The sequence below is a fragment of the Nicrophorus vespilloides genome, unplaced genomic scaffold, assembly GCF_001412225.1.
Source record: "Nicrophorus vespilloides isolate i.1.1-1 unplaced genomic scaffold, Nicve_v1.0, whole genome shotgun sequence".
NCBI lineage: Eukaryota > Metazoa > Arthropoda > Insecta > Coleoptera > Silphidae > Nicrophorus > Nicrophorus vespilloides.
The window spans coordinates 26,813-54,091 of NW_017098248.1; the positions used below are offsets into that span (position 1 = coordinate 26,813).

Below are 27,279 nucleotides of genomic sequence, written 5' to 3' on the forward strand. Positions count from 1 at the left end.
GATTGAGATATGACTTTCTGCGAGCAGCATTTCGCAAGTGGTTTTTCGGTTTTCCTGCTTGTGTTTTTTCCCGTCTTCTGGATCTTTCCCATAGCTTTCTCGTGGAGACGGCTTCTCGTGTCACATTTAATTGATGCAGGAGTTATTGTTGCATTTGAGCGTCATCATCATCCATTTATGCTTGCAAATTGCTATCCTCAAACTTTTTCGGTGATCTTCCACGTTCCTCATTTATCACATCAAAATCTCCATTTTTGATTATTTTTAATCACTCAAGGTAGTGCTCATAGAAGAGTATAGATAAGAACATATACAAAATCAGTGTTCAATGAATGTAGTGAAATCATCTTCATCCAATCAAAGAACACATTCACAAAGTATCTTATACCGTTTACTACGGATAGTAAAAATTTGATAGTTTTTATGAAAGTTTTTTGACTAGAAATTCCGGTTTCTAATTGCAGATGAACCTGTAAAAATGTTGTCTTAATAATTCTTAAATTCTATAGTTTTTAAATTGGACATGTCTATAAGATTACATTACTTATAATTCATATGGAATAAAACTCTTTTTTTTTTCATTTATTTGGATTGTACATTAAAAACATATATATTAACATACAAATGATACAAACAATCACGTTATTATATATATTGGCAGAATTTAAATTAATCGGTGCAATAAATTTATCTTCCTCGTAAGGTCTAGTCTTTCCACATAGATGTGGGAAATCTGCATTAGTATCATTGCATTGCTTTTTATTTTCAAGAATCGTTGTAAAAGGGACTTTATTACTCATTCTTTGATACGGAATATAATTACATACTACTCTGTATATATGCTCAACACCTGTAGGTTTAATATGGATTATCGCACAGCCCACGTATTTTGTAATATTAGACACTAATTGTATAAGATCACCATAAGTAGAATTTCCACTGTTCCAAGTGTACTTTATCAATTGGCTCGTCCATGCATCGAACGCTTCTTCCATTATTTTTGGATCTATAAGATGTGTTCTTGGAGTGTACTTATCATAAAATATCTGACCCATCTTTTTTCCACTTAAAGTGAGACGTGTTGAATCATGATTTAATTGGCACGACTTAATATGGCAACCAGCCAAAAATTCTGCTTCCAAATCGTAACTTATTAGTCCCAAATTAATTGCCTTCGGTATAGGAAAAACAGCATTCTCAGATATTTGTTCTCTGTAATCGTTGTGAATCATTTCAATGTGATATCGAATATCATCATTTAGTACTCGAAAACGATCGTAAGTATCACCGCAATCGTTAGATCGAATACATTTAGTCTTACATGGAGTATTATCCGTACTGTATTTACAGTAAACTTTGAGTTTATCTCCAGTACATGTGCTGATGATTAAACCAATTAATAGTAATAATAAATGTACATATTTTGCCATTTGATGTTCAACTGACATTTCCTACGTTGATATGTATTTTAAATGATGAAATTTATACAGTTTGTTGTTTAAATTAAATTGAGAACAATGATCGCATTTGGCAACAAGTTCATAGTTAGGAAGACATGCGAAACCAGTGTCAAATCTAAGTGGAGGACTGAAATCATCAGCGAAAAACTCGCATTCTTTGTCATAATTCAGTACGTGCATATTCTTAGCTTGCGGACATTTTTTCAACATTTCTTGATAGTATACTGCTTCCTCAACATGGTTTCTATAATCCAATATATAGTTCTTTCCTTTTCAGTCAACCTATGAAATCTGCTCTTCATAACTCCACAAGTTAGAGACCGAACACAACCGAATGTATTCTATTCATCCAGGTGTTTTCTGGATAACGGAGATGAATCATAACAAATTAATTAACACCACACAGTGACAAATACTTTTGAATTTCCATAATATTTCTTGAATGTTGGGGGGTTATTAAATTAGACGTAACTGACATAAAATTATATAATTGACACTTCATATAGGTCAACATTTTATTTTTAAATTCACTAGCATTATATATTAAAAGAAAACATATATTAACACACCTATGATATAGATAAATACATTATTATAAAATATAACAGAGGAAATTAAATTCATCAGTGATTACCACAAAGATGTAAATAGTCAGAATTAGTATTTTTTGCATCTCTGCAGAAATATTTGTTAAGTAGAGGTAATATTTAATCATTGGTACAAACGGAATATAATTACAAAATATGCTTTTTCCATGCATCAGTTTCTTTGGGTTTATAATATGCATTCTTGGACTCTACTTGTTATATTTTATTTGACACAATCGTATGCCTCTTGAAGACAAACGTGTAGAACCATATTTTAAGGTACAGATCTTAGCATAACAACCAGCTAAGAAATCTGCTTCCAAATCATAACTTATTACACCCCAAATTGTATGCCTTTGATCTAGAAAGTAGATGTATATGTATTTTTAAAAATCAAACTAGTACTGATTGGAATTAAAGTAATTTGATAATAGAAAAGGTATTAGAAACAAGAGTATTAGATACGAACATATACAAAATCAGTGTTCAATGAATGGAGCGAAATCATCTTCTTTCGATCCAATAACACATTCACAAAGTATTTTATACCGTTTACTACGGATAGTACAAATTGTATATATGAGTATTTTGAAAGTTTCTTTACTAGAGTTTGTAATTGGAGATAAACCTGTAAAAATGTTGTCTTAATAATTCTTAAACTCTGTATATATGTTCAAAACGTATATGTTTTATATGGATTATCGAACAGCCCACGTATTTTGTAACATTAGACACTAATTGTATAAGATCACCATAAGTAGAATTTCCAGTGTGCCAAGTGTACTTTATCAAGTGGGTTTTCCATGCATTGAACGCTTCATTGACTATTTTTGGATCTATAAGATGTATTCTTTTACTATACTTATCATAATATAACTGACCCACCTTTTTTCCACTTAAAGTGAGACGTGTAGAATCATGATTTAATTGGCACGACTTAATATGGCAACCAGCCAAAAATTCTGCTTCCAAATCATAACTTATTAAACCCAAATTAATTGCCTTCGGTATAGGAAAGAGAGCATCCACAGATATGTTTTCTCTATATCCGTTATGAAGCATTTCAATGTGATGTCGAACATCATCATTTAGTACTCGAAAACGATCGTAAGTATCACCGCAATCATTAGATCGAATACATTTAGTTTTGGGACTATACGCATTATATTTACAATAAACTTTGATTTTATCTTCACTATTTGTGTTGAAAAATAGACCAATTAATAGTAGTAATAAATGTACATATGGTGTCATTTCATTTTTTTTTCAACTGACATTTCTTACGTTGATATGTATTTTAAATGGTGAAATTTATACAATTTATAGTTTAAATTAAATTGAGAACAATGATCGCACTAGAGCATATGGCAACAAGCTGATAGATAGGAAGACTTGCGAAACCAGTGTCCAGCCTAAGTGGTGGAGTGAAATCATCGTCTTCCAGCGGTCTAACAAATCCACAAAGTTTTTTGTATTGTTTATTACGTTTTGTGCAAACGTGATATCTAAGTTCGTACGAAAGATTCTTATCTATTGGAAGTTCCGGTTTGTAATTGCATATAACACTGTAATAATATTTATCGGGTTTTTGTCTATAGTACATCATAGCGCATCCAACACGCGTGGTGTGAACCCATGCTAATTGAAAAATGTTTCCAGCAATCTCCACATGTTTCGGCTTCTTTTTTTTTATCCACATATCGAAAGCTTCCGAAAGAAAATTCACGTCCAATTTATCAGTTTCATCGTCCTTTACCATCCTCCTATACATAATTTGACCCATTGCTCCATCGTCGAGAGAAATACGTACCTTGTCGTTTGTGAATTTGCACTGCTTCATGTGACATCCGGCAAGAAATTCACACTCCTTATCGTAGCTAACAATTTTCATTGGTTTCATTGTCATTGCAACAAATAGCATGTGTGACCCACGCACTGTTTCATCTCTTAACGCATTATGTTTATTTACCATGAAACTTCGTTCGTCATTTGTAAGTGATCTAAATTTTGTTTGTGTAAATCCACATGACTTTGAACGCAAGCAGCCGTGTCTGCATGGTGTATTCTTTGGATCAATATTGCAATATTCATTTACAGAAGTTTTGTACTCTAACGTTCTACCAAATAATATTGAACACCACAATAATATAACAAACATGTTGACAAACGATTTATTTGAAGATTTTTTTTTACATAACATAATTATATGTCTTATTGACAATAAAAAATATTCAAAGATGACTTCGTTTAAGATATGAGCAATTAAGTAACACATTCTAAATATAACATTTTTTTAATATATTTAAAAAGTGCATTTTATATCGCATTTTCAATTTGCTATCTGATAAGATTGTTAATTTGTTATCGTGATTTACAGTTTATATAAGCCAGTACTTGTTAGTTAGTAATATCTTATTATTCAATATGTCAAAGACGTTGTTGATATTCGTTGCGCTTTGCTTCATTTTCAAAGCTTCAACAATTACTCCTCGTCACTTTTGTGAGTATCATAATATAATATATACTAATGACTGATATTATAAATTATATAATCATTTTAGCTATTCACAGTCAAAACAGAACAACTCCAATTTACAGTTTTGTGCCTATTTCTGGAACGAACCTAACATTTGACATTAGAGCCAAGGATGAGGCCAGGCTGGCTTTAACTACAGGACCCGCACTCGTTGGACCATATTATGAAATCATCATCAGCGGAAGAGACAAATTAATGAATCAAGTTATTAAAGATTATCCTGGAAATGTAGTCGCTTCTAGAATTAGGACGCATGTCATTGAACACGAATTCAGATCGTTCACTTTATTCTGGAATAACAGCAGAATCGCTTTACATGGAGCTCAAGCAGGAGATGAATACATGGTTGTATCCTATAGAAGATCTGGGGATACTGCATTCAACTATATTGGATTTTCTTCAGGAAACAGCAGTGAAGCTACCTTCGTATTTGAAGATTATGGACACCAAATAGGATATTAAATAAATGTATTCGATTTAATGATATATTTTCAATCTAATATTTATTATTGCAAATATACATGTATGGCATCATGAACGTGACTTTACTTTCTTCGCTAGCTGCGAATCCAATGAAGTTCATGCTTCCAGTTCCAGTGCTATTGTACCGAATCACTTCTTCAAAATTTCCTTGATACACTCTAATATCTGCTTCATCCCACATCAACATAAAGTATGTGAATTCCACGTCTGTGATCATTGTTGTTTCATTTACAGCGCTTTGAATTTGTATATTTTCAGATGAATCTTGTGCAATTTTATGGTTGATATTTGGGTCTCCGCTTATGGTAATTTCAAAGAAAGGTGGTACAGCAGCCGATGTTGTCGACAAGAGTATTTTTGCTTGGCTACCTCCTCTAATTAATAACTCAGTTTTTGTATATTGGACCGGCACGAAACTGTAATGTTGGTGCTTGCTGTTAATCTCTAAAACAGATTTAGTTTTCATATTCATTTAATGTTGAAGATATATCTTACTTATAAATTCTTTTGAATGCGATTCATTAAAAATAAAAAATAGAATCAATGCACCAATCGCAAATTTAAACATTGTGAACATTATTATAACTACATGCACAAATATGAGTTTGAAAAAGGTAAGCACTCTATTTAAGTAATTTAGAAAGAAGATAACACATTTAAGTACTGATCAAATACCATTTAATCAATTTTCTAATCAAATATCATTAACCACTCAAACCTATTTTACAAAATTATACTACTGAGAATTTAGACTATTATCAATTGCAATATTAATGTTATCTATAAAAAGTTTGTTTAATTATTCTCTTGCATGTTTTATTTGTACGCAGCAAATATGTGAAAATAAAAAAATAAATATTACTTAAATTACTTTTATTCATTTATTACAGTATTCAAAAATTGTAAAATATTTTAATTGTTTATTTAAGTTAAGTATTATTATTAACATCACAGCCGTCAAGAGGAACCATAAATATAGCATCATCATTTATTCCAGCTGCAAACCCGATGAAGTTCACGACATTGATGAAGCTCTCGTTAAAACTAACAACATGATTAGGACCTTTACTCACGACAATACCATTATTCCAAGAAAGTTTAATAGTATTAAATGTATCCCCCGACAACGCTACTTCCTTCAAATCTATACTTTGAACATTTTTGGGGTCATCTCTGGTAATAATATTAGGTTCTGATTGTTTTCCGGACAGTGTAATTTCGAAGAAAGGAGCAACACTGCTTGCACTCTCAGAGAGTAGAATCTTTGCGCCATGTGTTGATTTGATCAGAACTTCCAAATTGTTGGTCTTGACCGGTACAAAACTGTAATCTGTTACATCCGAATGTCGACTATTTATTGCTAAAATATTACGTGATAATATAAATATTAATATTTTCTAAATCTTACTTATAAAATATGTTGTAGCTTCTGATGTCAATATGCATATTGATACAATGAGAAACCGTAACTTATCCATTTTCAAAATGAATGTTTTCGAACGCTTTATATACACTAAGGTAGATATAAATTGATAAAACTAATAATAATAATATTGCAATCTATAAAATATAATTTGTTGCGAGGAAATAATAACAAAATCAATCATACTTAAAATTCATTTTATATTATTTTTTAAAAATATATATTTATAATTACTTCTTCTTATTCTTCATTTTCTTCTTACTGCTTTTGACCTGCGGTTCAGCTTCAGCTACGTCCTCCGTATCTTCATGCATCCTTTTTTCTCCACTACAAAATGAAATGATTATATTTCCAGTTTATCAAAAGCGTCAATCGTCAAGTTTTCACTACAACATACGTGAAAACTTTATTAGATTAACGCATATAAAACATTAAAACAAACATTTACCTTTTAACCGATATTATATTTTTGCTTCCTTTTCCTTTCAGCATTTTACCCCATTCTTGCTCGGAACCTTTAATAGCGAACTGCGATAGATTTTCATCTTTCAACTTTTTCAGTTCCTTTTTCTGCTTCTGCTCCAATTCCTTCGAGGCTTCATCGAGCTCCTTTTGCAATGACTGTGCCATGGCATTCATTTGAATATTCTTAACTGGCGCTAACGATTTTTCCACATCGTCTTCCAAAACTCCATTCAAATATTGTACGGATCTACGCACTAGACGATTGAATAAACCAAGCAATTGATTTGCAGGCAAATCCAAAGCAGAAGCCAAATCGTCGACAGTTTTGTGTTGCAGTCCAATGCCCAGCAGAATAGCTGATTGAACTGCTGAGAAGTTTACATCTCCCATGTGCTTCAAGAAGTAAATTCTTGCGAGAGATGGCAACAAGTCCACAATGAGGTGATAGTCGACCAAATTATTGCTATACATCTCCAAACGCTTCACGTCGTAACTAGTCATATACACATCCAATTCGTTCCGCATCATAGTCTTAGCTTCGACTTGGTTATTTTTATTGTTCAGAACGCCCAAGGATAACGATGGTGTAAACGTGCTAAACTGATACGATAACAGTGAAAGGAAACGCCTCCTGAAATCTACCCAATAAGCGCTTAACCAATCAGAAGCCGGTGCTTCGTCGTCGTGTTTCAAAACATTAATCATGATGCAAGAATGTTCACCGGTCAAATCATTAGTTGTTTGCCTCAAATAAACTGGAACAAATCCGGCTCGTTTCCTATTCAAAACAAAAGAACGCAAATGTTAAAAATAAATTATTTGTTTAGGAAAATAAAATAGGCTTACCAAAACTTTAAAAGAGGTTCAGTTAAACCATAGGAGACACCTAAATAATCTAATTTTTCAGGTTGCCTTTCATTCAATTTCAAAAGCAATGGCGGTAATTTTTTTCTTGGTTCAATCGTTTCTTCTAAAAGACCCAAATCATCATCACCAACCTGTTCAATTTCTTCGGTAACTCCGTTATTCTTCTCTTCTTCTATATTTGTCATTTTAAATTCGTAATAGTCTTTTAGTAAAGCTACAGCCCTCGCACCGTATCCCATCTGAAAGTTTATAGTATTGGATTAAGATAATATTTAATAATTAATAAGAACATACGCCTTGATAGTCTGGATGAGTTGCGATTCTCACAATTCTAGCACCAGCTAAGCTTGGAAAATCCGGATCTTGATATTGTTGTCCTATTGTCCAAGGTATTAAATCACCTGCGGCTCTCTTTCCACGATTAAAATTATCCACAACAGAATCTTTCGACACTTGTCCCTCCAGACAAACTTGAATAACAACCAATATTTCTGGTAATGAACTCTTATTCGGATTTACTGGTCCTAACAAGCAGAACAAATGATGAGCTGGGGCATCAGACATCATTTGCAAGTCATTTGGAGAATTCTACAAATACAAATTTATTATTGCTGATATTGCAAATTATATGTGTATATTGAAGTACCTTATAATGAGAAGCAACATATAAAGACACCAATCTCTGAAGAAATTCTTCTGATGCCCTATGATAACAAAATAATGTATCTCTGTTTATATAGTACAGTTCACATGCATCCGGAGGCGGGCAACCAGAAGATAATGATGAAACTGATGTAGCATCTAAACACAGCAATTTTGTTAGCCATGTTTCAACTGCATCTCCAGATTTATAACGAATTGATTCTTCTAACGTAACCTTTAACAAATAGGAACTTGGTTAATATTTTTTTTGTTTTCAAATATTAACACTTACTTCATGTAACGTTCTTCCCGTAGCTGCAGCAGAATCTTTCTTATTTGCTGCATTGGTATTAGCACCAACGGGAACTGTTTGCACCCTTAATTGTTGTAACAACTTTAAAGATAATGACCTTCCGGTACCTTCATACCCATTAATTGTCGATGCTAAGAATACTAAATACGGTCCCAACATAGCTTTAACGTATGGTAATGGAATAGCTGCAGCTTCATCAATAACCACCAATTCCGCTTGTGACAATTTATTTGCATCAGTAGGATGTATGTACTGAAATATAAAATCATACCAAGTCTATACAATTTTCTTACAAATTAAGTTATGCATACCTGAATAGTCTGTCTATGGTCCCTAAAGATGTTAACTCTAACAATCGCCTTGTTAAATTCCGGATTTGTACTTTGCACTAAACCATAATCAATATGTTCCTGATATTCTAAAGCATCAAAGCCTTTGAAAACAAATTCAAAAAATGTGTTCAAATTTTCAGGGCTGGGACTTGTAACAAATATGTTACTATAGCCAAAGGCAACAGCTGCAGCTACAGAAAGTCCTAAAGCAGCAGATTTGCCTCGTCCTCTACTAGCAGTTAAAGACACTGTTGATTTCAAAGTTTTCTCTGATATAGCTTCAATAAATTTCAACAGGGCTTTACCCTGATCCAAAGTTCTACAACAATTTACCAAAGAACCAACAGGTTGTGTGTCTCTCAAGTTAGCTTTTAACTCTATTAATTCCTCATCAGATTTTGATTTTTCTTCTGCTATATCAATGGGTGTCACATGTAAATTATGAGATGAGACAGGTAAGACTGCTAATTGGTCATCAACAACAAGACATCTCTTGCAAGATGCCAAACTCAACAGGAAACGTTCATTAAATCTACAAGATACATTCTGGTGAGCTTCAGTTCTAAATCTTTGATGCACATCCATTGTCAATGTGTAAAGTTGTTTCAATGAATTCATGGTACGCAATAATAGAACAACAATGCCACCACCTTCTACTGTTTCAATTGTTCTTGCTAGCAAATTAGGTGTCAAGGCTTCAAAATCTTGCAAAACACACATACCTGCAAAGTAAATATATAAATATAAAAAATGTTAATTATTGTTTTTGCATTTACCATAAGTGTTTCCAAGGATTTTCTGTGTTTCAGAATAATAACAATAACGTATTTTTGTACTGGAAACAAATAATTCAAAAGGGTCATCTTCATTTACACTCAACTTTCCAGCTTTAATCTTATGTTGTAAATGCTTCATACGTTTCTTCCTGTTGCTGCTGAAACCTAACTCCTTTTTATAGCACCATAGCACTGATGGTCTTGCTTTTACTTCAGCTTTGGCTAACATATGATGTAAAATTACAACCTGCAGGTAGAAAATGAAGTTTTATACATTTTATACATTATTAAGTTAAATGAATTGTACTAACCTGATCACGGCCTTTATCACCAACCATAACAAATAATGTTCTGTGTCCCAATTTAACTCCATTCTCGATTAGAACACGAATTCTATTATCAATCTTCTTGCGTACCATCTTAAATGTTTAACTTTATGAAACTTCAACTTGTTTTAAGGTTATGTGAATAAAGCACGCCTTCACATGTGTTTTGAATTTAACACACCATTTAATACATTTTACAAACAAGTCATACCAAAATCAAAATAAATATTGTACAAACCATACCAACCCAAAGGAAAAAAGTAAATTCACGTATCCCTCGTTTTACACGGTACTTTTTTTACACACTTTCTTTACACGGTTTAAAAATTAATAAATTAAAAAATAAATGTTGAAAATAACCTCGTTTTACACAGTACTATTTTATATTTTCTCTTTTACACGGTTTAAAGTAGATTGTCAATAATGAATGATAATTGCCATCATTTATATTTTTTTTTGTTCCTTTGTATTTAATTAATAGAAGAATTAATATATTTTTTGCCTTTCAATATTTTGTTTGATACACTTTTGGATGTATACAGTTTTACATTCAAAAAGTTACAATTTCGATTTACACTACACATTATTTTCAGGGAGATAGGTGTATTTTAAAAACAATATTAATTAAATAAAAAATGCTGAATATAGTTGATAATCAGATACTAAAATACTAGAATATGTTTCTCAATTAAGGTCTAAATAACATATCTGGTCAGTCTGTACTTGAAATCTGTATATACATATATTTATTTATTCATTTTATACAGTCAGTAATTGTCGCTCATCACAAAAATAAATGCATACAGAAAATAAACATTTAATAATAAAAAAGATAAAATGTTACTTCATTTTGAAGCTATGAGTAAATTTAAGTTTCTCCTGGCATATTTTTCGTTAATTATCTACATAAAATCAGTGAAATTGGGACCTTCATCAAATACTTGTTGATTCCCAGCAGAATTCTGCATTTGTTGTCCCATTTGTGGTCTGGGTCCAGAACCTCCCAAAGTATGCATCATCATTTGTTGCCTATATTGGGGTTGCTGCTAAAAATATACTTTTATAAAAACAAGCTAAGTACATAAAATAATATTAATATTACCTGTTGCAAAAGTGTTCTTAGTCCCGGATTGTTAGGTAGTACAGGTCGTAACATTCTCTGCGGTGCATTTTGAGGCTGCAGATTACTTTGACTTCCTAGTCGCTGCTGCTACAAATTATGCATTTTTTTAAATATTTTAACTGGTATTTACTACATTCACTTACATCCAGGATTTTATATTGCATCTCTTGATGCTGTGCAATTTGCAATGCTTCTTGAAGTTGAGCTGTTTTCATATGCGAAATTCTTTCTAGTTCCGTTTTATATTGTTGTTCTTGTTGTTGTGCAGCTTCTAAGGTTTGCCGCAGCTGATTAATTTTATCCAAATTTGCTTGTCTTTCGGCTTCTAGTTGATTTGCAAACGGTTGAGTAGGTCTTTGATTACCCATCATATTACCAGCGGCACCCGCAGCACCAGCACCTTGACTTTGTTGTTGTTGCTGCTGCTGCTGTTGCTGCTGTTGTTGCTGCTGCTGCTGCTGTTGCTGTGGGTTGCCTTGCATTTGACCTGCAGTTTGTTGTAAACCCTAAAATGTTCAATTTACAAAACGAATTTAACAACTAATTATGTCGAAAATACCACGGGCATTCGCAACCTTTGGCCCATTACAACTCCAGGCACATTTTGTCCTAAAAGTCCTTGGTTACCTAACCCTTGACCTGGTTGTCCCGTGGATGCCACAACATTCTGGGTTAATTGGCCGCCGCCCATAGCAATAGCATTAGTTTGAGACATCATGAGACCTTGTGATGGGGTTTGCGAAGTTACAGGGTTTTGTTGACCTGCCATTGGAGCACCAGTTTGAGGATTGATATTTCCGCCTGTTCCCTATTAAATGAAAAACAAATATATAACTTTGCAATAACAATCAACAATTACCAGCAATACCTGTCTTAAATTTTGCGAAGACTTCTGCTGTTGAATAACCTTTCTTAATCTATCAACAAACGCAACTTGATCGTTCGGTATAAATCCTAAATATGCTCTCTTCTCTGACGTATATAGAAGGATCAATACTTTTATATCGCATTCTGCACTATTTGGAGTGAAATGAACGCAACCAGCCTAAAAAAAATGAATCAAATATGCAACATTTTATATGAACATAATATACGTACAAATCCTGAATTCATCACTTTCGTTAGTGTTTCTAATGCTTCGCAATTTGTTGGATGAAACAATACCGATTTTGAATTTTTCAAAAATGCCCCACCGATGTTTCCAATCAACTGTTTGGGCATCAATTGCATTATTAATTTGCTTGGCCATCCGTCGGCTTTCCTGAAATGTTATGAAAATGTAAATAATATTTATTATTTTTTAGAAACTGTAACGTACATTTCAGGTTCCCCTTCTTTGATATTTACAGAAACGGAACATGGTACATGTCTAGTAATCTTCTGTGTTTCAGTTGGTGTCTTCTTTTCCAACCATTCCAATGACCCACTCCAAATAGTTTGTCTTTGTGGATTCATAGACTGTCCAGGCTGTGAAGCTTGTGATGTATTAACTGGTTGATTTGGTTGCTGTACCTGATTTGGATTAGAGGTTTGTTGCATTCCAGGAGTACCAGGATTTTGGGCCATAGAACTTTGTACATTTTGCTGCACTTGTGATAAAGACGGTTGATTTTGCTGCGATGACAGGATACCCATTCTTATTTGATTAGCCATTTGTGGATTGTTCGGCACTATAAAATGATAAACGGAAATTCAAAAATATAAATATAATGGAAAAACTCACTTGGACCAAATTGATTTACAGAACTTGGCATAGATGAAGGAGGACGCGTCAATTGGTCAATCAGAGCACTGCTTTGAGGTGTACCTGGTTGAGCCGGAGTTTGCGGATTAACGTATTGTCTGCCCATTGTCATCCACCTAGCAGGACCTCTATTGCCAATGCCTTAAATAATAGTTTATATAGTAATATAATTATACTAAATCAATAACAAATTGTTTCAATAACATACCAGAACCTGGATGGTAGCCTGGTGGCGCTTGTAATGTCTGAGCAGCAAATTGATTTTGCCCTATCATAACACCTCTGACATTTGGAATACCGACATTTACCATTCCTGGATTGACCATAGCTGAATTGTGCTGCGGCATTTGATTCAAACCTGCCGGATTAGCACTTCTATTGTAAGCAGCATTTGCACCAACCACATTTTGTACAGGATTTGAATTGGGCCCAATCATTGGTTGATTCGACTGTCCTGATGGTCCCGAAATTGGACTGTCATGATTAGCCAAAGGACTCGGCGAAGCTAAAGGATTTTGATTCGTGTTAACACTTCCAGGAGGTGGGCTTATTGGTCTCTCCTTCAAACTATATTAATGTTATTACAATTTGAAACAAACAACATTTTAACTAAATATATACCTATATCCCTTTAACAGTACCAAATGCCTTGGATCTTTAGCATAATTTTTAGTTTGAGATGTTCCCAAATCCCCTCCAGCCTTCTCAAATAACTTATATAATGCAGGAATTTTTCTTGGAGATATCACTGATAAATGTATTTGACGTTCCTGCAGTATTGATGCCAGTTGGTCAGTTGTTTTCCCAGAAAAAGTATGAGATTCTAATACTGGCAACATATATGGAGGTGAATTACATATCAGTATGCAATGTTTCTGAACATTTGCACTTGGATCATGCCTCTGTTGCAAATCTTCAAAGCAGTGTAAAGCTGTTGCCAAACCTTCAGCAATATTTGAATGTGACTCTCCTTTACCAGCAATCAATCTAGTTAAAATATACAATTAATAAAAATTTAAAAAAACATTAACTACTAACATACTCCAGTCTATCCATAGTTTTAACTAATTTCCCTGGACTAGAAAATGGTCCAATACTCTCACTGCTAGGACTGGAAAGACAGTCTGCTGCATGATACACAACAATACCATAAATACAACTAGCATTATCCGACATATAATTAACTTCATCCAGATTTCCCTGACTAAAATACCTATAAAATACATTCAAAATATATATATAAACCAGAGAAAAAAATTATAATAACAAGGTAAAATATAATACAATAAAATCAGCAAGTGTATTTGTTATCAATATTCAGCAAGGTTACATTGGTTCAAGCCAATACCTCTAACCAAATCTCAAATATCCGTTCAAGACTCATCATTTTAAAATTTCTATAAATATATAGATCTTCATTATTTTCTCATTAAAACAATATATTAAAAGTATACTAAATAAATACAATAATTATACTCACTCTATCGAGGGCATTATATAATTCGATTTCAAATCATTTATGTATGCCCCATTCACTGCTGTTCCTTCAATTACAAAAATCACATCTGCCTGCAACCCATGGTCTGGTGCACAAACAACCATTTTCTGTAGATACTATTTACTATCAAATATATGAAACAGTAAATGTACTACAATCTTACAGTTACAACTGAAAATATTTAAAACATTATTTAAATACCAGAAGCAAATGAAAATTGTAATTAACACAATCTATATAGAATAATTAAGACCACAAATAAATGGAATAAACAAATGTATAATCAATGTAGAGTAATTTACTTAAATGTCATAAATAATTCCAATACCAACTTTACTTATGGATTACCAAAATGCTTCTTTCCATTTGGTTCCTTTGAATTTATTTGAACAAACTATATTATATTATATTTTTATTCACTTCAAATACAAGTAAATATTATTTGAAACTATGTTAGTATTACTTTTACTCACTTTTACTATCATTAAGTAACTAAAGATCCGCATTCCGCAGTTTGCCGACCACTGGTGTACAGATGATAGAAAGAAAATAGATTTGACATTTGAAGCAATTTGAAGTGTCAAAGTTGTGAAACTTTGTGAGACCCAACAAATACTGATCAAAATATTGTAATATTAAAAACTCTTGCATGAATATTGTTGCTAAAGCAATGGCTTCAGCTGTTATTGATAAAGTTAAGGACCGCAAGGTTAAGGTAAATAGTCAACATATATATATTTCACATTATCAATAAAATAAATTGCTTTTAAAGGTTTTCTTGGGACCATTGCCAGATGACTTCTTAAGGATTACTGGGGGTGTACAAAAGCAACAAGAAGCAGTTGATCGTCAGACAGCCCTTGCATTGCAACATCAATTTGTTGTATTATCAGCATACCCACCCAAATTAGCTGGACGATTCAGTATAACTATTGCACAAGCAAAACTGGTCAAGAATTATGGCATAACACGTATGGACCCTTATGTCAGAGTTAGAATGGGTCATGCAATTTATGAAACTCATACTGATCCCAATGGAGGAAAAAATCCACGTTGGAACAAAGTGATTCAATGGTAACTATATTTTGAAATAATATAATTTATGTTATCTGATTGAACTACACTTTATAGTTTGTTGCCACATGGAGTGAATACAGTTTCAATAGATATTTATGATGAAAGATCTTTGTATGTTGATGAATTGATTGCCTGGACTCAATTTACAATACCTAAGCAAGTATTGTTAGGTGAAACACAAGAGGAATGGTATCCTTTATCTGGAAAACAAGGTGAAGGGCTTGAGGGTTCTATTAATTTAGTGTTGAGCTATGTGGTAAGTTATATTATATGACAATTGAACCACGCGTTTAATCTTATCAAAATTGTATATAGCTAAATGCACCTCCATCTATGCAATATCCACCAGTAATGATGTTGCAAAATGTCAGTGGTGGCAGAGTACCAGCACCAGTGTATTCTGCACCACCAGCAAATAATCCAGCTCTTCCTTCTGTCCCAGTTCTCAGTGAAACAGAATTCAATCAGGTAATTATGTCGACAATGAGTAGGGATTATTAATGAAACAATACAATTTCAGATTGAAGAGATGTTTCCAAATATTGATAAAGAAGTCATCAAATCCGTTTTCGAAGCCAACCGCGGTAACAAAGATGGCACCATCAATTCGCTCCTCCAGATGTGCGAATAAATTCTCTATCTATACTAACTTGCAATATTGTTATATTCCATTGTATTAGTATTATAATGTGATTTAATCTCTAGAATACGCTTGGCCATAATTATTAAATTGTTAAGTTACCAAATTGGTGCCAAATATTGGGATTGATTTTATTTGTTTCGATGCTATAACTATATTATATTGTTAATCTAAGCACGTGTAATTCAGAAATATATACATAATGAGTATACACATATTTTTATTATTATATTTTTAATTTACAACATTTAAAAAATTAAGTACATTTAGACATAAAACTAGTAACAATTATTATTCGGGGAAATAATATTGGTTTTTGTGCAATACAAACATTTATCAAGTGTAAATCAATCTTCACACGTTAACTAGAAGATGGTTATTCAAACACGCTTTGCACATCAATTAATACTTTCTTATTGTTTATGAGCAACATTTTTTACGAATAGGAAAAAAAATGTGAGGATTCGTTTCCAAATAAAGCTTAATAATGTTTGCAATACACTATTACGTGATTTCAATTAATATGAAGGCATCTTCATGAATAATACATATCAAAAATTACGTTTAGATCTTGTATAATTTTTGATTATAATAAAATATTAAAAATTATGTCATCATCAAAATATAAAATCTAATTTAGCAAAGCATATTATTTTGTTTGTTTCATAATATGAATTTAGTGTTTTTTTTTTCTTGTATAATACATCAAGTACAAAAATACAGATTCAGATAAATTGACTTGATTTTAAGTGAACAGACAATGAACATCAAGTTTAAAAACTCATCTAACAACAATAACACCCTGTGTGTTTTTTTTCCGCTTATTAATTCCTCGTAACCCGGTTATAGAAATAAATTCAATAAATATTAATTATAAAATACTATCCTAACATTTACAATACTGTCTTTATCAGATGCATTAACTTGTCGTTGGGACACTTGTTTCCAAGACTATAAATAAAATGAACAAGCTAAACAAAATGTGTAACATAACGAAATAACGCAGTCTTAATTCAAATCGGTCTTATTTTGTATTCATTCTTAAACACAATTGCAGCTTAAAATTATTCGGACTAGAGAAAAATATCGTGCTTCAAAAACATAGGGTAAATATATAAAACAATAATATCACCAAGATTAAAGGCAACTTAATTTTACATCATTTTTCTTTTGATTTTCCTTTCAGTAAACTAAACATAGCCTTCTTTCTTACCTTAAGCCATTATTCACAGGCCAATTTGCTATCGAAACTGGAAAGCGCAATGGCAAAAGCCTGTAAAGCGCACATTGGATATCTGTAGTCCATCGTGAATATGTCTTCTGCAATGCGACCAAATTGCATCACAACATATTCATTATCGCTGTCGTGAACTATCTGGAAATTCTTCACCGAAGCTTCCGTCACTCGACCATGGAAATTCAATACGTAAGATTGTGTATCGTCATTCCAGACCGGGGTTTTATTATGAAGTTCAATAATATTTTCCATATTCTTCGACTTCCATAAATCAATTAAACCCTCTCCATTCTCTTGTGGTTGCATCAACACTCTTTCATAACTCAATGTCATACCTTAAATTGTCAATTATATATTTGCAGAATAATAACGTTTAAACTAAATATTACCTGGTAATATGACAGTCATTTTTCTTGGTCCTTTAAAACCTAACACATTAGTATCATAAATAACAGCTGCTAATTCTTGACGAATGTTAGTATCATTTGGACCACTACGCCTTGCGGATTTGCCGTTATCGAATATTGTAAACTGCGTACCCAACAAATTTGATCTCAGTTTACCTATAAATACACATTTATTATATTACAAGACATTATATGTTGTTTAATTTCATTACCTATATAAGATTCAGCATTTCTTGATAGATCAATAGGATCTGTAGATATCAAGTAATTACTTGTAGCACTTTTTTTTCGTTTCCTTCCAGCCAGCAGAAATACTTTCTTTCCATATTCCCTCTCTAAATGCAGGTAGTAAGTTGGATATAGGCCTCTGTCAATGCCTTTCCTATCTCTAGTAATTCTACACTTGTAAAGTACTTTTTGGGTAGCTGGTTGCATGACAAACTTTTCTATATTTCCTTCCAGATCACCTTCCATTTCAGCAGTCTTCAATTAAACAATATCATAAATTATCAGTTATAACAAACTAAATTATTTTCTATAACAAACCCCACGATTGATTAAATTAGGTTGATCATTAATTGGATTAATAGGCATTGCCCCATTATCAGATGAAGTTGTTATGGGAGTGGATTCTTCATCTTCAATGTCCATGAGTTCATTTGATGAACTTATTGTCAGATCTTCTACTTGAGTATCTAAAATATAACATAATATATTAAATGAAATGGTGCTCTTTGTGAAACTAACCATCAATTGCATCAACACTAGGGATGATTGTTATAACTTGATCTGGATTGTCTTTTGTCATTGAATAATGTAAAGGACCATCATAACCTGAAACATAACATAATCTATAATTTTAATTGTAAAATAAAAAAAGGAAATGTGCAGACCATGTAATTCCCTTCTGTTAGCTGCACTATTTCCTCTATTTCCCTTAGCGCTATTATTCCGAATATCAGATGCTTGGATCATCCCTGCAGTCTGCCTCTTTTGTCTCATCTTTTGCTCCATCAACTGACGCTATTAAATAAATACCATTAAAATAAATATATTTCTTTTTAAAAAGCCGCCTTCTTTACCTGTTGTTCCAACTTTTGATTTCGCGAATCCATGGCCCTTTCCTCACCACGCTTTTCACTTAACTGGAATAAAATCTTACATATCCTCTTCAATTATTCAACGCTCTTATATAATTGCGTGGCGCTATTTATTACATTTCCCTTGAAACGGTATTTGATCGATTTTATTCACATTAACGACATTGGTCGCTAACAACAACTTTTGTTTACTCCCGTTAACAACGGCAGAAACCCACCCGAAGTTAGCTCAGTAACGAATTGAATGGCATTTCAAATTTTTTACCATTTCACATTTTCTACTTATAATCTTACATATGCTTTGAGAATAACAAATATTACGCATATTTAAACTAATATCGTGTTTACAAAGTAATAGATGACAATAAAATTCTTGTATTTTACTTCAAAATGTTATAATAATGAAGTTTACACTTTTAGTGTGAAGGGTGTGAAGAATTGCATAGAAGTAGTTCCCGCCTTTACGAATTATTGGGTCAATGAGAATCTTTTTTCAAAAACTTAATATAATAAATTTAAGTAAAAGAATTAATTTAGGTACAATAAATGCAATTTTATTGCAACAAGACCTTAATGCAATAATAATTAAATAAACACTCAACTGTTGCATATGGCTATTGACCACACAGTCTTTCTGCACATTTGAAACTTTGTACTTTTACTTATGATGTAAAACTGATAGGCTTAATTAAGACATTATTCCAACACTTAAATTACCTTAAAATTATTTGATATATCTAATAAATGTACTAATTTGATTAAATGTTATTTATTTGCTAATATATTTTTTCACAATAATTTCTATAAATTATTACTTTTTAATATTCTTAAATGAAACAACTTGGTAAGAACATTTAATAAGTATATTTATGCACAATTAATAGAATCTTGTTAATAGAAGAAAAAAATAGGAAACAATTTTTAGCCTAAGAAACATTTTCTATAGCAACAACAATTAAGAATAAATTATGTATTACATAAGTAACTCGATTGTTTTGACTTGTTTTAGAATCTGCTCTGTGACGACTTTTGTAGCAATATGAGCCTCCGGAATCAAAAAGCTGTCCATGTCTGATATCATTAAAGAATCGCCGTCGTGGACACCATATTTAAAGGTAATCAAATCGGGATGACGCTTTTTCGCGGTTATTTTAACAATAGCCGTCAAAGGCCGTTTGACGATGACCTCCGCAGTGCCCTTCTTGTCTGGTATCTCTCTGAGTACTACCAAATGGGTATCGGTCACCATCAGATGGCTCTTGTACATGAAACCATTAAGCTTCACTTCCTGGCATGGAAAATGCTTGATCAAATCAGCATTTTTCAACCAGCTTTGTATTGAAACAAATTGCCTTTCATCGTCCTCTTGGATCTACAAATATAGGTTGATATAATCCAAATTAATACATTTGTTTTAAAAATACAAACCTGATCAGAAGTAACATTATCATGATCGTCATCTATGCTAAAAACAGGAGCAACATTTCTATATCGTTTCCCTTGCTTATCGCTGCTGGAAACGTGTCTCTCTTGCACCGGACTATTATTCGGATTAACAATATATTCGAAAAGCATTCCTTTAACCTCCGCAGATTTGTTTTTCATTGCCGCAGAAATTTTACCAAACAAATCATTCGACTGGCCTCGATTAGTTTGTTTCCCTGATTTTCCAGCTGTTTTGAACAATCAAACGTAAACATATTATTAACGCAAATTTTATTAGATAAACTCACCTGTCATCAATGGTCCACAGACCATACACTGCGAAGATACGTGGTCTTGCAGATAATCTCCACATTGATTACCAAAATAGTCATGTAAAGAAATAAAACCTCCAGTTAAAATCGATACATACTGAGTATGCTTTTGAAGAAAAGATGCAACAACCATTAGAGTGTATTGATCTTCTTCGGTTCGCCCAGAACCCAAAAAACATAGATGCTCTCCTCCTAAAAAATGAACGGCGATAAACATGATACTACTTATATAATTATAATAATTAAATACCAGCGTTGGAATTCATAGCCAGTGCTTGTTTCTGTGCGTTTAGAAGGCCCTGTACTGCTGTCTGGAATGCGCTCGGCTCTTGCAACATCAAATTGCAGTCCAAATGGAAAGCCGTGGATAAATGCCCAGCATTGTATTGCTCTACTGGTCTACAGTCTACTATAAAAAAACGAACAGCGTCTGCGTTGCCTCCATCCATGCTACTATTTTCTACCAATTCTTGAACAGATACAGGTAAGCAAAGGGCTTGTGATATTAAGCTAATATCGTCGCCCTTTCCACTATATAAAGACTGCATCAAGTCAGTGCGGAAACCGACTGGGGTTTTCGCGGCATAATACTGAGCCAGTGAACAGAAGTCTGCTACATCTTCAGCCTCCAATGCGTTCGGCATTGAAGTTAGCATCTTAATTAAAGTTTCTTTATCTTCGTTCTTCATTGATATTATCTGCTCACGGGCGTTAATCACCATAATCAGAGACAAAAAGAAAACGAAAAACGGATCGGATTGTTGCAAATAATAGTCCCACATAGTAATGGTAACATTTAAATTGCATGTGGCTGCAAAAAGTGATTGAAACCAAGTCAAGCAATACAAATCTGGGGTTAGTTTCTTTGTATCCAATAAGTTACATAACTCTGGATCATGGTACAGCAGCAGCAGTCTCAGTATATGGAACACATTGCCATTCTTATGAGAGCCTTGTGGAATGTACATGTCACGTATACCTTCAAATAAATTATAAATGGTCGATTTTCCGACTTTCAATGTGATTATTGGAAGTAACAGTTCAATCCAACCATTCCCTCTCTCATATTGCAAACTTCGACTTTTGCAGTAAAAAGTGAGAATACTCTCCAAGTCAGAGACAATGGATGGTCTTTCAGCCTCATCATTTCCTAACTTTGATACAAAATTTGCACAATCCTCTCTCAAAACCACTTGATTAGGCAAATCAAAAATCTCATTAAAATGATCAATTTGGTTGCCTTTATCACGAACGTCCAAGCAAACCTACAATAGGCATTTATAAATATATCAAAATGAAGTTAAATTTAATGTAATAAATACCTGCCACACTTCTTGTCTTATACTATCTGGAAGTGGTTTACCTTTGCATAAGCAATATATATCACTTGCTGTGCATTCTTCCAACAGAACATTTTCTAGTTCTTGAATCCTATTAAAAATAAAATGATTATTAGAATACATGATATATTTCTAGTGAATGATGATGATTCACATTATAAAACTAATAAATAGAAAGATAATTTTTAGAAAATGATGTGGCAAGTCATAAAGTAAATAGCAGCATTACACACTGAAGACTTCATTGGCAACATATATGAAATACAGTTAGGTGAGTGTTAAATAGCTATTGCAATAATTCTAATTCTTGTTTTATTTGCTATTCTTTTAATTTGTAAATATTTTACCATGTAGCGTTCTCATCCTCCAAAATAGACATTTTTGCATATTATAAATCACAACTGAGTTCACATAGATAGTAAATATTTATTATTTCACGACTAACAGATTTTAACATCAATATGATGTCAACAGCTGACTTCTGTATGCAATTAACACATTTGACGTACTTAAACCAAAGCACCAAAGTAGTTCATGCAGATACTGTCAAATAGATTACTTTAGTTTAGATAGGCAACTTTTATGACAATATGAAAATACATGAATCAAATGTACGTTTATGGGCGGCCGTAGCTGTGTGACTATGGTCGCCTGTATCACGAAAATCTGATACGAAAGGTCGTTGGTTCGATTCCAAAAAAAACAACAAAAATTTGTGGTGGCTGTTAAACCCAAAAGGGTTATATTTAAAAAAAATGTATAGATATATCATGATTAAACTATATTACTTCACCGTATATATTAATTGAACAGATCTAACTGGTACAATTAGCCTACTCTGTACAAAATAACTTTAGTAAATCAGCAATTACTACTTCTAAGAGAGGTTGTAATTTAAAATAGTTGTTACAAACTTAGTAGTTTCATCTTCAGCTACCTTTTCTCTTAGAATATGCATTATTAATATGAAAATACAACAGGCTATAATGAAGTTATATTTACAATTTTTGTGTAACATTTTATGCAAGGCAACTTTAGTTTCACTTACTATTTGTGAAAAAATGGGATTACTATTGAATAATACTATATTTTTTCCTATATTATTTGTGTACTGGTAGAGTGTTGCCAGTATACAGAAAATAATACAATTTAGTTACAATAAATAGTGATTGAACGTAGCGAATGTTGGTCATCTGATTGTAAGATGTCAGGAGTTAACAATGTTTATTTCAGCGCATGCGATGCAGTTTCGAAGAGTAAATGCATACCAAACAGTGAAACACAAAAGATATTCCCTTCCCCGCGTGACGAGGTCAAATCACACAGCTGTTTTTGGTATTCAGCTGATCTTTGTTGTGTGGAAGGCAGTGCGCGAGCCCCAGAAATGTCTGGTGAATCGTGTGCCCACGAATAAAGTAAAAATCGAAGCATATTTATATATATATGCTTGGTCGCATGTTGTTATTCCCTAACTCATCCTACCATTTGCACTTTCTTATCATTATATTTCTTTTATTGTTTCCTGCGTCAGTGCCAGGCGGTGACGTAATTGGTCTATACTCAGCCATCTAATTCTTGTTGACAAATTGAAGATTGTGCATTTGGGGGACAAATCCGATCATTTAGCGCCCTGCAGTTTCCGTGATTGTTGGAACTGGGGTTAGGCAAGTTTGAACGTCGAATCGCGTGCTCTGGGGGTGGTGTACAAAGTGTCTTCCAAAAACAATTCTGGCCTCTGCTGGCGTTCACGAGGGGGGCGAAGGTGGATCTCCGCCTCGCAAGAAGTCCCGTAAAGACAGTAAAAGTGACCATTTCGCGATGACGAGCAACGGACTTGTGCAAAACGGAGCATCCGCCGCCTCTGACACCTCCGCCGCCGCCTCTACCAGTAGCAATAATTCGGCAGAAAATGGACTCGATGGGGGAACTGCGTCACTGCAGCTAACACAATCTCATCAAGACATTGTTAGACTCATTGGCCAGTTTCTGAAAAATGAAGGACTTAGGTGAGCTTACTGATAATGCCTTCTACCCAGTTCATTGTTTTATTTATGTTATTTTTATTTTTCACTTAAAGTCAAACAGCTGAATCTCTTATGGCTGAATCTGGTTGCCGATTGGATCATCCCTCAGCAGCCAAGTTTCACACCCACATCTTGGATGGGGATTGGTCAAAAGCTGATCATGACTTACAAGAGTTGCGACCATTACTTGGACAATCACACAGCTTAGTTGTAAGTATCTCCAAAAATATATATAATATGCATATGCATCTAATATATGTGTATTCCTAATGTTCCATTTAAGAGAAAGCTATTTAAGTATAACAAACAATTAAAGGAATTTAGGTATAATAAAATTATTTACAGAGTTATGAATATGTGGCAGATAATTTGTGAAAGAAATTCTTTATCTATGTTATTTTTTTTAATTTAGATTAATTTTCAATGTCATTTAATGAACATTTGATCCACAGGAGATGAAATTTTTGTTATTAGAACAAAAGTATCTAGAATATTTAGAGGATGGTAGAGTTCTGGATGCATTGCATGTTTTAAGAAATGAATTGACACCTTTGCAACATAACACTGCCCGCGTGCATCAGCTCTCAAGTTATATGATGTGCTCCAGTACCCAAGAACTTCTAGCGAGAACAAATTGGTAATAGCGAAATTTTGTCTTTCGCTAATAAACAAGTGTTTTGAAACATAATATTTTATCGTTTCAGGGCTGGTAAAGGTTCAAAATCTCGTTCTGCCTTAATGGACAAATTACAGTCCTATTTGCCTGCCAACATAATGCTGCCTCCTAGTAGATTAAGAGTTCTGCTCAATCAAGCTGTCGAACTACAAACAATGCGCTGCCAACATCATAATACTTCCCATGGTATTTGTTTGAACAACACATCATTGCTGGTCGATCATTGTTGTCCTAAGGATGACTTTCCAACACACACTATACAAGTGCTTAATGATCACTGCGACGAAGTTTGGTTTTGTACTTTTTCTCCGGATGGTAAGAAATTGGCAACCGGGTCAAAGGATAGTAATGTGTTCATATGGGATGTGAATCCAGAAACTTGCACTTTGAACTTGAGGAATACATTGGTTGGTCATAATTATGGTAAAATTCATAATTATTCTCGTAACTGCAAATTTCACATATTTCATTAATGTAGGCGCTGCTTACTTATCTTGGAGCCCAGATTCTACTCATCTTCTGGCCTGCGGTCCGGATGAAAGTCCCGAGGTGTGGCTTTGGAATATCAAAACTGAAAAATGTTTGAAAATATCTCAATCCCAAGAAGATGTACTTACTTGTTGTTCTTGGAACAAGGACGGGAAGAAATTTGTTGTTGGCGGCATTCGAGGACATTTTTACCAAGCTGATATGGACGGAAATATATCTGAAAATTGGGAATGTGTTCGTGTCAATTGTCTATGGTGTAGATCTGATGGAAAAACCGTCTTAGCTTCAGATACACATCATAGAATAAGAAGCTACGTACTTGAAGATTTAACTGATCAACACATGTAATTTCTAAAGATAACACTATGGCAACAAAAACATAATTAAATATTTTGTAGTTTGCAAGAAGAACATCCAATCATGTCATTTACGGTAGATAAAAATGATAGACTAGCCTTGCTGAATGTGGCAACTCAAGGGGTTCATCTTTGGGACTTGAAAGATAAATGCTTGATAAGAAGATTCCAAGGTGTTACTCAAGGACATTTCACCATTCATTCAACCTTCGGAGGTGCAAATCAAGATTTCATAGCTAGTGGAAGTGAAGATAATCAAGTAATTAACTCGGTAACAATTGAATGAAAATATAGTATACATTTACAACATTTCCTAGGTTTATATATGGCATACAAGATCGGAGCATCCATTGGCCACGTTAAGCGGTCATACAAGAACAGTAAATTGCGTCAGTTGGAATCCGGTATATCCACATATGCTGGTTTCCGTCTCGGATGATTGTACGATACGCGTTTGGGGCCCGAAAGATCGCATTTCAAAACCCTCAGGTGAGTAAACTGAATATATTTCAAAACAATAAAAGAACAATATAACATATAAATGAGACAACAATTAGATTGAGACAATTTTTGCGTGTCCAATGAAGTGTCTTCAAGCTCAACGAGCAGCAACTCCTCGAATAATGGAAATGGCTGGAGTTGGAATGATATGGTGTCATAGTTAAGGAAGATTGGCTTCAACAATTTTATTATTATTATATCTCATATTATTATTTTTTATAATTAAATACTATTTTGTAAAGAAAACAATGTATTAGCTTCGTGCAATTTAAACGAAAGATGATGACAAAAAAATAACTAAACAAAAATTATATATATCTAAAGTGTGTGATATTTTTAAGAATAACAATTTTATTTGTTTTATTTTTTTTTTTCAAATTTTTGATTTAAGTACATTTTATTTTCGGTTTTGCCGTTTTTTGATCTAGAGGTTATGAATTGATTTTGCGCGCCTCTCAAACTAATATCACGTTTGTTTCATTACTTATAGAGTGTAAGGTGTAGTGTTACGAAATGAAAATGTTACGCAATAAAGTTAAGCAGATTAGAGTACTGAGGAAGCGCCAGAAGTTTAAGAAAAAAAAAAGTTCTATTATGATAAGCAAATATTAACTATATAATAAATTATATGATATTTTTTAATATTTAATAAATATAGTAACTCACAACTACTTGTTTCATTATACCTATTCATTTCTTTAGTTTCTGATAATATTAAAAGTTCGGTGGAAAGTCCTATGGTCAGCGTGGAGCGATGGTCGGTAATAGTAGTGCAATTGAAATATTTGGCCTTTTTGATTTAGCACCAGGCGCAATATTTCCTTGCTGCGGCACTATTTACAATTGGAATGATTCATGTTCCTTTTTTTGTTTGTAATTCTGTTGTTTGTTTTTGTAATAAACGTGCCTTGAAAATATGTTTTCCATTCATCCTAATAAAAATAAATTATATGGGTGCAAAATGATTTTCAAAGAGGAAGCAATATTTATTTACCAAGGTAAATGACCGAAGTCTACCAAATACATTATAAACTTTCATCTTTTTCTAATTTCATCTAATTCAGATCTTGATGTACAAACTGCAAACCTGGAGGTTCTTC

At 33.1% G+C, this 27,279-nt stretch overlaps 9 protein-coding genes across 13 annotated transcripts; 3 read left to right on the forward strand and 6 right to left on the reverse strand.

Annotated features, from left to right (window-relative positions):
• Nucleotides 1–3,374: 3,374 nt before the first annotated feature.
• On the reverse strand, nucleotides 3,375–4,188 carry LOC108561991 (venom allergen 3-like). Its single transcript, XM_017920155.1, has one exon. It carries the CDS (start codon nucleotides 4,017–4,019, stop codon nucleotides 3,375–3,377), a length of 645 nt encoding a protein of 214 aa, XP_017775644.1. The 5' UTR covers nucleotides 4,020–4,188.
• A 251-nt stretch (nucleotides 4,189–4,439) lies between these two features.
• Nucleotides 4,440–5,064, forward strand: LOC108561996. Its single transcript, XM_017920162.1, has 2 exons — nucleotides 4,440–4,547; nucleotides 4,609–5,064. Exons 1-2 carry the CDS (start codon nucleotides 4,472–4,474, stop codon nucleotides 5,043–5,045), a joined length of 513 nt encoding a protein of 170 aa, XP_017775651.1. The 5' UTR covers nucleotides 4,440–4,471; the 3' UTR covers nucleotides 5,046–5,064.
• On the reverse strand, nucleotides 5,055–5,738 carry LOC108561997. Its single transcript, XM_017920163.1, has 2 exons — nucleotides 5,562–5,738; nucleotides 5,055–5,510 (listed from the first exon to the last, which is right to left on the reverse strand). The coding sequence occupies exons 1-2, from the start codon at nucleotides 5,641–5,643 to the stop codon at nucleotides 5,080–5,082; spliced, it is 513 nt and encodes a 170-aa protein (XP_017775652.1). The 5' UTR covers nucleotides 5,644–5,738; the 3' UTR covers nucleotides 5,055–5,079.
• Nucleotides 5,739–5,973: 235 nt separating this feature from the next.
• LOC108562001 (RNA cytidine acetyltransferase) lies at nucleotides 5,974–10,409 on the reverse strand. Of its 2 annotated transcripts, XM_017920171.1 has the most exons (10): nucleotides 10,196–10,409; nucleotides 9,885–10,131; nucleotides 9,088–9,830; nucleotides 8,756–9,028; nucleotides 8,468–8,698; nucleotides 8,116–8,409; nucleotides 7,801–8,060; nucleotides 6,938–7,732; nucleotides 6,724–6,816; nucleotides 5,974–6,426 (listed from the first exon to the last, which is right to left on the reverse strand). In XM_017920171.1, exons 1-10 carry the CDS (start codon nucleotides 10,301–10,303, stop codon nucleotides 6,417–6,419), a joined length of 3,054 nt encoding a protein of 1,017 aa, XP_017775660.1. In that variant the 5' UTR covers nucleotides 10,304–10,409; the 3' UTR covers nucleotides 5,974–6,416. The 2 variants fall into 2 exon arrangements, with proteins under 2 accessions (XP_017775660.1, XP_017775661.1); XM_017920172.1 differs by lacking the exon at nucleotides 5,974–6,426 and having other exon boundaries at nucleotides 6,796–6,875.
• A 645-nt stretch (nucleotides 10,410–11,054) lies between these two features.
• Nucleotides 11,055–14,812, reverse strand: LOC108562000 (mediator of RNA polymerase II transcription subunit 25-like). 3 transcript variants are annotated; one of them, XM_017920169.1, is made up of 12 exons: nucleotides 14,558–14,812; nucleotides 14,120–14,290; nucleotides 13,699–14,064; nucleotides 13,286–13,644; nucleotides 13,057–13,218; nucleotides 12,652–13,003; nucleotides 12,432–12,594; nucleotides 12,202–12,378; nucleotides 11,893–12,141; nucleotides 11,477–11,839; nucleotides 11,313–11,417; nucleotides 11,055–11,256 (listed from the first exon to the last, which is right to left on the reverse strand). In XM_017920169.1, exons 1-12 carry the CDS (start codon nucleotides 14,677–14,679, stop codon nucleotides 11,113–11,115), a joined length of 2,733 nt encoding a protein of 910 aa, XP_017775658.1. In that variant the 5' UTR covers nucleotides 14,680–14,812; the 3' UTR covers nucleotides 11,055–11,112. The 3 variants fall into 3 exon arrangements, with proteins under 3 accessions (XP_017775658.1, XP_017775659.1, XP_017775657.1); XM_017920170.1 differs by having other exon boundaries at nucleotides 11,055–11,253; nucleotides 11,313–11,420; XM_017920168.1 differs by having other exon boundaries at nucleotides 11,313–11,420.
• Nucleotides 14,813–15,121: 309 nt separating this feature from the next.
• Nucleotides 15,122–16,483, forward strand: LOC108561993 (toll-interacting protein-like). Its single transcript, XM_017920157.1, has 5 exons — nucleotides 15,122–15,290; nucleotides 15,348–15,649; nucleotides 15,707–15,908; nucleotides 15,968–16,120; nucleotides 16,173–16,483. The coding sequence occupies exons 1-5, from the start codon at nucleotides 15,225–15,227 to the stop codon at nucleotides 16,281–16,283; spliced, it is 834 nt and encodes a 277-aa protein (XP_017775646.1). The 5' UTR covers nucleotides 15,122–15,224; the 3' UTR covers nucleotides 16,284–16,483.
• Nucleotides 16,484–16,978: 495 nt separating this feature from the next.
• On the reverse strand, nucleotides 16,979–19,258 carry LOC108561994 (protein king tubby). The gene is made up of 7 exons (XM_017920159.1): nucleotides 19,019–19,258; nucleotides 18,830–18,959; nucleotides 18,684–18,770; nucleotides 18,483–18,631; nucleotides 18,149–18,419; nucleotides 17,919–18,092; nucleotides 16,979–17,864 (listed from the first exon to the last, which is right to left on the reverse strand). The coding sequence occupies exons 1-7, from the start codon at nucleotides 19,049–19,051 to the stop codon at nucleotides 17,515–17,517; spliced, it is 1,194 nt and encodes a 397-aa protein (XP_017775648.1). The 5' UTR covers nucleotides 19,052–19,258; the 3' UTR covers nucleotides 16,979–17,514.
• Nucleotides 19,259–19,885: 627 nt separating this feature from the next.
• On the reverse strand, nucleotides 19,886–22,684 carry LOC108561992 (TBC1 domain family member 23). Its single transcript, XM_017920156.1, has 6 exons — nucleotides 22,481–22,684; nucleotides 22,116–22,224; nucleotides 21,044–22,058; nucleotides 20,770–20,985; nucleotides 20,465–20,709; nucleotides 19,886–20,408 (listed from the first exon to the last, which is right to left on the reverse strand). The coding sequence occupies exons 1-6, from the start codon at nucleotides 22,510–22,512 to the stop codon at nucleotides 20,010–20,012; spliced, it is 2,016 nt and encodes a 671-aa protein (XP_017775645.1). The 5' UTR covers nucleotides 22,513–22,684; the 3' UTR covers nucleotides 19,886–20,009.
• Nucleotides 22,685–23,397: 713 nt separating this feature from the next.
• Nucleotides 23,398–26,485, forward strand: LOC108561999 (WD repeat-containing protein 26). Of its 2 annotated transcripts, none has more exons than XM_017920165.1 (8): nucleotides 23,398–24,139; nucleotides 24,211–24,367; nucleotides 24,610–24,794; nucleotides 24,862–25,256; nucleotides 25,312–25,666; nucleotides 25,721–25,937; nucleotides 25,996–26,167; nucleotides 26,266–26,485. In XM_017920165.1, the coding sequence occupies exons 1-8, from the start codon at nucleotides 23,952–23,954 to the stop codon at nucleotides 26,337–26,339; spliced, it is 1,743 nt and encodes a 580-aa protein (XP_017775654.1). In that variant the 5' UTR covers nucleotides 23,398–23,951; the 3' UTR covers nucleotides 26,340–26,485. The 2 variants fall into 2 exon arrangements, with proteins under 2 accessions (XP_017775654.1, XP_017775656.1); XM_017920167.1 differs by having other exon boundaries at nucleotides 23,399–24,139; nucleotides 26,236–26,354.
• The last annotated feature ends 794 nt before the right edge of the window (nucleotides 26,486–27,279 follow it).

Excerpts from the sequence above, each read along its gene's own strand:
- LOC108561992 (XM_017920156.1), bottom strand. The coding sequence starts at position 22,512 with ATGTCTATTTTGGAGGATGAGAACGCTACATG. Across the intron at positions 22,059-22,115 it reads TAAGACAAGAAGTGTGGCAG|GTTTGCTTGGACGTTCGTGA; the intron begins GTATTTATTACA and ends TGCCTATTGTAG. Across the intron at positions 20,710-20,769 it reads CTGTGGACCATTGATGACAG|CTGGAAAATCAGGGAAACAA; the intron begins GTGAGTTTATCT and ends TGTTCAAAACAG.
- LOC108561996 (XM_017920162.1), top strand. The coding sequence starts at position 4,472 with ATGTCAAAGACGTTGTTGATATTCGTTGCGCTTTGCTTCATTTTCAAA. Across the intron at positions 4,548-4,608 it reads AATTACTCCTCGTCACTTTT|CTATTCACAGTCAAAACAGA; the intron begins GTGAGTATCATA and ends TAATCATTTTAG.
- LOC108562001 (XM_017920171.1), bottom strand. The coding sequence starts at position 10,303 with ATGGTACGCAAGAAGATTGATAATAGAATTCGTGTTCTAATCGAGAAT. Across the intron at positions 10,132-10,195 it reads GTGATAAAGGCCGTGATCAG|GTTGTAATTTTACATCATAT; the intron begins GTTAGTACAATT and ends TTCTACCTGCAG. Across the intron at positions 7,733-7,800 it reads GAACCTCTTTTAAAGTTTTG|GAAACGAGCCGGATTTGTTC; the intron begins GTAAGCCTATTT and ends TGTTTTGAATAG.
- LOC108561999 (XM_017920165.1), top strand. The coding sequence starts at position 23,952 with ATGACGAGCAACGGACTTGTGCAAAACGGAGCATCCGCCGCCTCTGAC. Across the intron at positions 24,140-24,210 it reads CTGAAAAATGAAGGACTTAG|TCAAACAGCTGAATCTCTTA; the intron begins GTGAGCTTACTG and ends TTTCACTTAAAG. Across the intron at positions 24,795-24,861 it reads CTTCTAGCGAGAACAAATTG|GGCTGGTAAAGGTTCAAAAT; the intron begins GTAATAGCGAAA and ends TTATCGTTTCAG.
- LOC108562000 (XM_017920168.1), bottom strand. The coding sequence starts at position 14,679 with ATGGTTGTTTGTGCACCAGACCATGGGTTGCAGGCAGATGTGATTTTT. Across the intron at positions 13,219-13,285 it reads AGGCTACCATCCAGGTTCTG|GCATTGGCAATAGAGGTCCT; the intron begins GTATGTTATTGA and ends CTATTATTTAAG. Across the intron at positions 12,379-12,431 it reads AAGTGATGAATTCAGGATTT|GCTGGTTGCGTTCATTTCAC; the intron begins GTACGTATATTA and ends CATTTTTTTTAG.
- LOC108561994 (XM_017920159.1), bottom strand. The coding sequence starts at position 19,051 with ATGGATTCGCGAAATCAAAAGTTGGAACAACAG. Across the intron at positions 18,960-19,018 it reads ATCAAAAGTTGGAACAACAG|CGTCAGTTGATGGAGCAAAA; the intron begins GTAAAGAAGGCG and ends TTTATTTAATAG. Across the intron at positions 18,420-18,482 it reads CTAATTTAATCAATCGTGGG|ACTGCTGAAATGGAAGGTGA; the intron begins GTTTGTTATAGA and ends GTTTAATTGAAG.
- LOC108561991 (XM_017920155.1), bottom strand. The coding sequence starts at position 4,019 with ATGGTAAATAAACATAATGCGTTAAGAGATGAAACAGTGCGTGGGTCA.
- LOC108561993 (XM_017920157.1), top strand. The coding sequence starts at position 15,225 with ATGAATATTGTTGCTAAAGCAATGGCTTCAGCTGTTATTGATAAAGTT. Across the intron at positions 15,650-15,706 it reads TGGAACAAAGTGATTCAATG|TTTGTTGCCACATGGAGTGA; the intron begins GTAACTATATTT and ends TACACTTTATAG. Across the intron at positions 15,909-15,967 it reads ATTTAGTGTTGAGCTATGTG|CTAAATGCACCTCCATCTAT; the intron begins GTAAGTTATATT and ends AATTGTATATAG.
- LOC108561997 (XM_017920163.1), bottom strand. The coding sequence starts at position 5,643 with ATGTTCACAATGTTTAAATTTGCGATTGGTGCATTGATTCTATTTTTT. Across the intron at positions 5,511-5,561 it reads GCATTCAAAAGAATTTATAA|AGATTAACAGCAAGCACCAA; the intron begins GTAAGATATATC and ends AATCTGTTTTAG.